Source organism: Hippocampus comes, unplaced genomic scaffold, assembly GCF_001891065.2.
Source record: "Hippocampus comes isolate QL1 unplaced genomic scaffold, H_comes_QL1_v1.1 scaffold130, whole genome shotgun sequence".
In the NCBI taxonomy this organism is placed as follows: domain Eukaryota; kingdom Metazoa; phylum Chordata; class Actinopteri; order Syngnathiformes; family Syngnathidae; genus Hippocampus; species Hippocampus comes.
In genome coordinates, this window is record NW_017842057.1 from 1,862,143 (window position 1) to 1,872,030 (window position 9,888).

Genomic DNA, 9,888 nt, shown 5'->3' on the forward strand with positions numbered 1-9,888 from the left:
TGTGTGTGTGTGTGTGTGTGTGTGTGTGTGTGTGTGTGTGTGTGTGTGTGTGTGTTCCAGTGTTTGAGGTGGAATATGCATGAACTGAATTTCACACATTGTTTGCCATCATCAGGGCTGACAGTTCTTCTGTGCCTGTTCCTGTAGCAAAGAGCCCGGGAGTGTAAGCACTACAGGCTTGCGTAACCACAGGCCTTTTTTTAGTAACATAAAAGTGCAAATAACACCAGAAGAGCAACAAGGTCTGAATCGGATTCTAGAGCAGGAATATATTCAGATTCAGGTTCACATTTCATTTAATCTCAAAGCTAGGTCTGTTGTTGTTTTATTTTATTTTTCTCCAGCATACAAATACCTCAGCTGTTGTGCAGTGAAGTGAACCAAGTATGAGTGTGAGATAGGGTTTAATGAGGTCTGTAGTCACCATTCGCTGCACTGAATCTGAGATCAGATAAATAATAGATTACTACTAAGTGCTTGTCAAGGTCATCTGTGCGTCAACATATCCTGGATTCTTTTTGTACACCATCTTGAACTGAACAAAATATGTCCCGTGAAAATCTGTATATAATTGCCGCCCTGTGAAATGCATTGGAATTATATATTTTTATTTTAACAACAAAAATTGTTAAAAAACAAAACAAAAACCCCCCACCAATAATCCTGTATGCAGTGACCCACCGTACAGAACCCGGCCACGCCTTTTTTAAGATCAAAGCTGAAAGCATGTCCAGGAGGAGTGACAAGTGTAGTTGCACTTTATACTTTTTGATTGAGAAACCTTTGATTAAGTTCATAAATCCACCAGACCTTGTCATATCCACGTGGCCTGCGCCCTACATTCTTCTCTCAAAATATGTTTAGTGACTTCTCTAAGTTGAATTTGAAGACAGCACTAGATTCACTGTAGAAGGCTGGCTGAGGCGCATCCATTTTGGCTGCCATGCCAACGTGCTGGCCGCCCACACTGAATGTGGCAAGTGCCCAGAAGTAAACACTCAGAGTCAGGGAGGTAATGATGTTGGCTTTAACAGTAACTCTGTTTAACTCTGTTCCTGCACGAGGACTGACTGCGCATATCACACTTTTATCGACAATGAGCTGTGCGACCACACTTAGACTAAGTCATCGTTTGAGACGCCAGAGATACTCAAATTTTTTAAATTTTACTCACCACTAACTGTATACTATTTAGTTGCTCACCTAAAAACAGGTGTACATATATTTTAAAGTAAATTAAGTATTTTTTGGTTGTTTGTTTTTTTTTGTTGTTGTCATTTTCATTCATTACCGGTAATTTTTATCCCTTTCAGTGTTACTTAGCTGGGCGAAAGGGCTGTGCCCTAGCGCTCTTTCTTGACGAGACATTACTGCGAAACAATACTGTTGTATGTATGGCAGGATAACGCTCAAAAGTCAATTATGTTGCTCACAGCTTGCATGGGTGCACTGTATAGTATGTTGTGTGCGAAGTGGAATAAATGATAATTGTGTAGAACAGGAAATGTCAAAAGGGTTCCATCTACGAAGATGCTTTTTCACCTTCGTGCACACTTGAATCGGTATTACCACAGATTACATTTTGCATGTATCAATTTTTTTGTTTTGATACTTTCCTAATACAGTTGTCGCGACATAAAGGAATTAATACTCAAATAAACTGTAATGTGTCTGAGGCTCCCAGATTTAAATGAAGAAGACTTACCGGTACACACATCTGATTGGCTGCATTTGATTGGCAGATAATTTGGATCTTATGCAAAATTAATGAATTGTTGAATTGTAATGCCATAATTTGCCAATAGATCAATGACATCGTTGATCAGATCTGCACAATAAGACATGACATCAACCATAATTCTGTTCACTCCAGGAAGCTTTTGTGCCACAATTGTTAATAATTCAAGGTTTCTAAGCATAGTCACCTGTGGGTTTTTTTTCAAATGTTTAAATCTACATGTTTTTTCACACACCCCTCCGATTTTGAATGTTTATCAGTGATTTATTCAGAATTTTTTAGGTTTTAATTAATTATTTTTTTCCTCCATAATGCATTTCAACGGGCGTCAATTGCGCACGGGTTTTGGCTCTACGTATGTACTGTATGTATGTACGCACTTCTCTGTATTTAGTCATTTATTCAGTACTTTTAATAACCAAATAATGAAATGTCATTCAGTCATTTACATAAAATGCAGGGGTTTTTTTTTCCATCCTTTTGTCTCAGCCATTGACATGCCTGTTTGTCTACCCAGATGGCTTCTGCAACTGCAGCACTGGAGGAGAAGGGATTTTGTATCCAGATGAGTGTAACCGGAGCACTGGTCAATGCTCATGTCTGGACGGCTACACCGGTCTACAGTGTGATGACTGTGAGGAGGGCTACTTTACCAATGGCACCAGCGGCTGCCTGCCCTGCACCTGTGACTCATTCGGTGCAGTGACCCACCTGTGTGACAGGTAATAGACTCAACTGCTTCAATGCTTGACTTAATGGACACTGTCCGTCTGCCATATCACAAGTGTGTGTTGCGGGTGATTGTTTCACCTTGTGTCTATGGTATCATGATGAAATCACTCAAAATGTAGGTGATGTATAATAATTCTGTCTTGGAAAAAGAACGATTTAAATAAATCATGAAAAGACCAACATCAATACGGTGTTCATGCCGATGATGAGTGTATGTAAACCTCTAATCACAACTGTAAGTACAGTTGTAAATACAAATAAAGCAGCTCTATAGCAAGGGCAATACAGACGCTCCCCAGCTTACGAACGAGATACGTTCCGAAGGATCGTTCGTTAGGTGAATTCGTTTGTAAGTTGCTTCAGTGCTATATTTTGTATGGAATGTATGTTTAAGGTTTACATAAGTATAATAAAATGAAGTTTAACTTACTTTTGGAAGATGTACTCGAAGGCTTAAGGATTTGATGGAGGAGGAGGAGAAGGAAGAGGGGGATTTTATGTCATGGGGCCAAGAGGGTCTTCGTCGCCACTGGAATGGGCTTCAAGAGTTACTTCCTCCTCCGTAACATCAATGAAGGAAGAAGTTGAGGGTCCAGGAGAAGAAGATGAGGGTTGACGAGTATCTTCCTTGGAGGGTGTAGTAGAAACTGGCCGAAAGAAGCAATCTAATGACGATTGCACAGTTTTCTTCTTTTTCTCATCATAAATGATGCAGTAGCACTGTATGGCATCATTCATTTGATTTGCAGCCTTTGTGCAACGTTCAATATTTGGCTCTTGCTGCTCGAAGAGTGTGATGGCTTTATCTATGAGCGAAAACCCCTCGGCCAAGAGTTCCGTCTCGAATTTCTTCATGGGGACAGACGTTTCCTCCTCCTCCTCCTCCTCTCACAGCGCCTCACGTCGGTATTAGCGGCGGAAAGAAGCACTACAGTACTCGGAAAAAGGCGCGCAATACAAAATCTAACTTACAGCTTCTCTGTCCGAGAACATTTTTCGACATACCTGTACCCGCAAAAATGTTCATATGTACCGTTGTTCGTAACTCGAATGTTCGTAAGTCGGGGAGCGTCTGTACACAGCAAAGTCCAGAAATATACCGCAGCTATACTCATTTCAAAGATTACGGTACAATGAAGTGGGATACTCAAGTCATCTAAGTCTGGTGCACACAGACTTTTACTGTGAGCCAGCAGTTTTAAAGCAGTCGCAAACTTTGTTTCAAGTTTTTATTTTAATCATGTTTACATTGATTTCAAGCAGTACTTGTCATTTTGATGTGTTGTACTTTCGTATCATTCTCGGTTTAAAGTAATAATTGGTGTTTTGTGTAGTGACAAGGCTATGTTGCATGATTGTTCATGTCTTTCAACTTTTGAATTTTAAGTCTACGTTTAAAATACAGTATACATTTGAGCTAAAGTATGAGACAGTCCTCATTCCTCGTGATTGCTGTTACTCTTTAGCCTGTCTTTCTCCGACTGATGCCTTCATTGCGGCTTCAGACGACTGATTTTCACCATTTTTCCTTGACGACTGAGTCGACACAATCTTCTTTTGTCGTTGAAAGCCAACTGTACCAAACGGAAAGCGGCTGGGGCCAAGGTTGCTGTGGCAAACGGACTACGTAGTGTGAAGCTGAAACGAGGCATATGTCTGACTGTGACCGTCAAGTACATATATGAAATTATTTACCATCACAATCTCTTTTACTGCTGGCTTTATATTTAAAATATTCTCTGTTGATTTTTCAAATTTGATAGAGTAAACAGTTATCCATGTACAGTAACTTACGGAGCCTCTAAAGTGGAAGGAACAAAAAGAAAGAAACAAGGACTATACCAAATAGTCCGTAGCCCCTAAAGTGACATGGAGGAAAAAAAGAATTTCTTGTTAGGACAAAAACATTTCTCAACCTAATGAGAAAGTTTCTCATCTGAACGAGATACTTTCCTCACCATATCTTCGTTTAGTTGGTTGATGGCACTATTTGTTATAGTCCTTGTTTTAAGGAAAGAGTCTTAAGTCCTCTTCTGCTGCCATTTTCTCACGACTCCCTCAAATGTACTGACGCTCCCCAGTGCTCGCAGCGGTCATCCAGCAGCCCCATACCATGACACTCCTACCACCATGCTTGATTGTAGGCAAGATACTTCTCACCTGGCTGCCGCCTGGCACAATTGACATCATCTGAAGCTAGTGAGTTTATCTTGGTCTCATCAGACTTTAGGACATGGGTCCAGTAAGCCATATGGTTAGTCTAATTGTCCTCAGCAAACTGTTGGCGAGCATTTTTGTGCATGATCTTTTGAAGAGGCTTGCCATGCAGACCAAATGGATGCAGTGTCTGGCGTAGGGTCTGAACATTGGGACTCATTCACTAAATCAATGTATGCACAAAATTGTGCTTAATTTGCACACCCAATTGACACTCAAATCTGTACTCATCAGTATCTTTGCACTTGAATTTTTGCGTACTCTACAAATTTAGAACTTTGTCAGACTATGCGTACACACAAATAATGATCAGATTGTGAAAAAAAAACATAATTTCTACGCATTTATTAATAAATGAGGCTCATAGAGAGGCTTACCCCACACCCCTTCACGATCTGTAGGAATGTTATAAGCACACGTACTTCTATTTTTCCAAGACAGCTTCTGGGTCTGTGCCCTCAAGTTCTTTGGTCAACCAATGTGAGGCCTCTTTCTCAGTGGAACCTTTCCTGTTAATCTATTGTATAGTCTTGGCCACAGTGCTGCAGCTTAATTTCATGCTGTTGGCAATCTTCTTATAGCCTAGATAAGGCACTGGCAATTTAAAGGATGGTGGGGGCCTCAATTTTTGCTACTCAGGGGCCACAGAGATCCACAAACTTCCTTCTGACAAAAATTCTGAATATCTCTTATATATATGCTCTTAATGTACAAGTACATTAACAAAGGGTTAAAAGAAACAACAAAATAACCCCATTCTCTGATTGTATCTCCCCCCGGCCCCTTTTCCTCACTCCAGTGCATTGGGCTCTCTTGCATAAAAATTACCATTCACGGATGGCTCACAATTGCTGAACCGGAAACTAACATTAAGTGCAAAAACTCATTTTGTGCATTTTTTTAAATTACAAAACTCAACTCACACATTTTTTTTTTTTAAATATTATTGAGGCTCTATGTTTGTCCTGCATTAAAAATTAACAGATCAAGTCTAAACACCCTCTTATAACAGGAGATGTGGCTGTGTGTAGAACTAACCAATAACTTTCAAACTCATCTTAAATGGGAGTCCGGACACAATTGCCGCTATCCATCCATCCATCCATTTTCTGAACCGCTTTGTCCTCAACGAGGGTCGCGGGGCGTGCTGGAGCCTATCCCAGCTGTCTTCGGGCAGTAGGTGGGGTACACCCTGAATTGATTGCCAGCCACTCACAGGGCACTCGTAGACAAACGACCATGCGCACTCACAATCACACCTCGGGACAATTTAGAGTATTCCATTAACCTGCCATGCATGTTTTTGGAATGTCGGAGAAAACGGAGTACCCAGAGAAAACCCACGCAGGCATGGGGAGAACATGCAAACTCCACACAGTAAGGCCGTAGCCGGAATTGAACCTGCACCTCTGCACTGTGAGGTGGACGCACTAACTAGTCAACCATCATGGCATCTGCCTCTGATTTACAGTAACCGAAACAAAATTCAGCTGTTCTAGGAGATTTTTTTCTGTCACTTTTATAGTTACATCGAACAGCACAAGCCACATTCTGCAGAGAGCTTCCACAGCTTTGGGGGGAGATGTCATTGTTCAAAGGTACCAGTCAAGAGACGGGTACAAGGCATTACATATACCATGGAAAATAGGCTGAAGTCAGTAAGTGTACATAATGTGGCACTACTGTGGCATTACCAAAAACTGGATGTCCCTTTTCAAATTGATGAAAAGAAGCCCAGAAAAAAAGCTCAGGGAAGGTGCCACGATGCCAACAGCAACATTTAAGATGCTGCAAGAATTTCTGCGAGACAGAAAGAAGCCTTATCTCACAAAGAAAAACATCCATGCCTGGCCTCGCTTTGCCAAAACACTCTATAAATCTTCTGAACGTTTGTGGGAAAATGTGCTTTGGTTTGATGAAGGCAAGGTTGAACTTTTTGGCAATCGTTCCAAAAGGAATATTTGGCGGATACACAACACTGCTCATCAAAAAGAACCAAAGGAACACCATAACTCATTGAAGGATGGTGGCGGTAGCATCATATGGTTCAGAGCTGTTTTTCTCCACCTGGAACTGGGGGCCTTAGGGAATTTTGAACACTTCGATCCAACATCTGAGGGGTGACCTGAAGAGGCCTGTGCACAGGAGACCGACCACAAAAGCTTGTGTGCTGTAAATGTGCTGCCTTGAATTATTAGTTTGAGGGTGTGCATATGCAATATTATTGGCTTGTTATTGTGGATGGAGGTGATGTAACGTATGATTGAACATTTATATTTTGTTTTTCCAACTTAACAAAACTGCTGAGGTCATAATAACGATGAAAACAGTTTTTAAATTAGTAATCTTGGTGTCATGTTTTATTTTGCACTAGGCGGGCATTTCAACAGGGCTGTGGAGACTTGTTATATCAGCCATGTATTTACTATTATATAGTACAAGCTGTACACTGACTACTTTACATTGTAGCAAAATGTTATTTCTCCGGTGTTCGATGAAAAGATGTGAGAGATGGATAGAAAAATGTTAGAGGTGGACTCACTTTTATGATATACGAGGACACTTGTTTACGTTGATAACAGAGTTACTTACAAACAGCATCAAAGCTGGCAAACTGTTAGTTTTGTTGACTAGAATGGCAGCATTGGAAATTGCTAAACACGGAGTCCCCAAGAAATGTACCGGTTATAGGAATCAAACTTTGAAACCAGGAGCAGTTTATCTTCACACTTTGAGATTTCCAGGACTCCACAATGTTCTTGGGGAAGACCTCTGCGCATAAGGTCACCCACCTCACTAAGTCTATTGTAAGTTTTCACTGCCACCATATTGCATTCGTCCCTAAGCGCTGAGCAGCCTAAAAAGCCTCACATTTCTTAATGAGAGAAATGTTGAAAGCAACAGGAGGCTCGGGGTTTGGAAAGCTGGCTAATCTGTGTACTCACAGTGATTAGCTCCAAGAGGGGTCCCCGCTAGGCTATTTGGGGTTGGCAGTGGCCAGGCTCAGACAGTCTAAGACAGACCGTATTCAGTAGGTCTTTATCAGAAAGAACACACACACAGAACCTTCTATGCCGCACCTTCACGGGCCTCTCAATGAGCAGTGGATGCAAAATTCTCAGACATTATTCAAAAGCACACCTCTCTTAAAATGGCATGTAAATTCAGCAAATGAGGTCAAGCAGCTTGGGTTTTTTTGGTTTACAAAACTGCAAAAATCATCCAATCATTCATTTGTGTCACTGCATAGTACAGTAGTAGCACACACACACGCACGCACGCACGCGCACAACTTGAACTTTGAATACGTCTCTGGGAGTTGTTTGTCTGTTGTAAATCATTTTGTATTGCAAATAACCACTACCTATGAGACTGAAGTGAAACAACGTATATTTGGCCTGGATGCAAATTTTTCACAGACTTGCATTATTATTTGCCACGTGCAGATTTTCTTTGGTGATGAATTAACCGGGAGTTGTGTCCCCAGACATTTTACCACTGGATGTACATGGGTGTTTAAGGTCTGAACTATCATAATCCTACACATCCATGAGAAATAGCCCTTGGTCAAAAGAGTCGATGAGGCGGCAATATGTATAATTTCGCACAGTTGTTCATGTTTCTTATGTAAGAAGTAGTCACTGACACAGACACTCAACTTTCAAATGCCTTAAGTGCAGCATAGCAGGAAATCTGATGAGTTCCACTTTTAGATGCTGCAAGCAATCTTCCATGCGCATCTCGCAGTGAGCTGGAGGGGAGAATTGACGTGTGCGAGCATTGTGTCACAATCAGTGAACTATCAGACTCAGCGAATCTTTACGGATCTCTTTTATGGCATTTTGCGAAAAGTCAAGGTCTAGATTATCATATTACTGGATCAGTACTGTGCTCTCTTCGCTGTGGTTTTAGTAGTGTTGCTGTTTTTTTTTTTCTTTTTTTGGGGGGGGGTGTCTTTTCAAATCTATGACTGAATTTAAAAAAATCACTTTTCCTCAATACTACCTGTCGATTGGCTGTCGACCAGTTTTGCTTTTGCCCCACCTCTTGCCCTACTAAGAGTCTCCAACTCACCTGCAAACCCTAAAGCGGTGGAAAATAGATGTATAGATAGTATTTTACAACCAGTTCCGGGTGTCCCCCGCCTACTGCCTGAAGACAGCTGGGATAGGCTCCAGCATGCCCGCAACCCAAGTCAGGATAAAGCGGATTAGACAATGGATGGATAGTATTGTAGGCATTCTAAAAGTAAAATAGAAATAATATTTACACACGCTAGGCAATTTGAATAGTACAATGACGAGAGGTCAAATTCAATGAAAACATAGAATTTTTATTTTTTGCATGGTCCTTTTGTAAAGCAATCGATTAATCTGTATTACAATAATGTTAGATGTCATATACAGTAAATATTCCCATCCCCGGAATTCTATGAAAAGGAATATCCTTCACCCGGAACAAAAGCCTGTGCATTAACATTTTGACTACGATATTACATGTTACCGGAACTTACGTAAGCGGAAATTCCACGACCCGTAACCCGGATGGAGACGTCATGCCGCGGGAGCTTAAATACACGCAACGCCCCCCCGATGCTACGGAACGACGACACCGAGACACATTTTCACTTCGCGTTTTTCGATCATCAGATTCGAAACGACGGCGTGTAAGTGAGTTTTTATTGGCATGCGTTTTACTGTAATTGTGAATGATTTTAACTTTATTCACTTAACGTCCTGTAGAACGCGGCACTAGCTTAAAAGCAGCACCCACTCGACACGACAGAACAGACTGTTCGCTTCGCCGTTTACATTCATTATATTCGAAACGAAGACGTGTAAGTGACTTTTTAATTGGCGTGCGTTTGACTGCAATTGCGAAAGATTTTAACTTTATTCACTTACGTCGTGTAGATCATGGCATCGAAACGTAGAAGAACTGTAATGACTGGAGCGGAGCGAGTGAAATGCATCCGTTTGAGCAAGGCTGGACACAAAGTTAAAAGCATCCAGGAGACACTTGGAGTCGGAAAGATGCAAATCTACGAAGCTTTAAAAAACAAGGCATCGATTCAACTCCTGATGACAAGCCACCATCCAGCGAGGAAGCAATGCAAATGGCAACAAATCCATCAGTATGCACAAGAATTACCAGACATCGGTGATCAACGGGACAGTTACTCGCAACTGGCAAGAAAACTG

General features: G+C 41.3%; 1 protein-coding gene across 1 annotated transcript in view; it reads left to right on the plus strand.

The window, feature by feature from the left end:
• si:ch211-158d24.2 (multiple epidermal growth factor-like domains protein 9) overlaps positions 1-9,888 on the plus strand; it is a 58,520-nt gene that overhangs the window by 4,622 nt on the left and 44,010 nt on the right. The window contains exon 2 of the mRNA XM_019860968.1: positions 2,256-2,460. Coding sequence (XP_019716527.1) covers positions 2,256-2,460 — 205 coding nt within the window. The remainder of the gene's footprint in view (positions 1-2,255; positions 2,461-9,888) is intronic.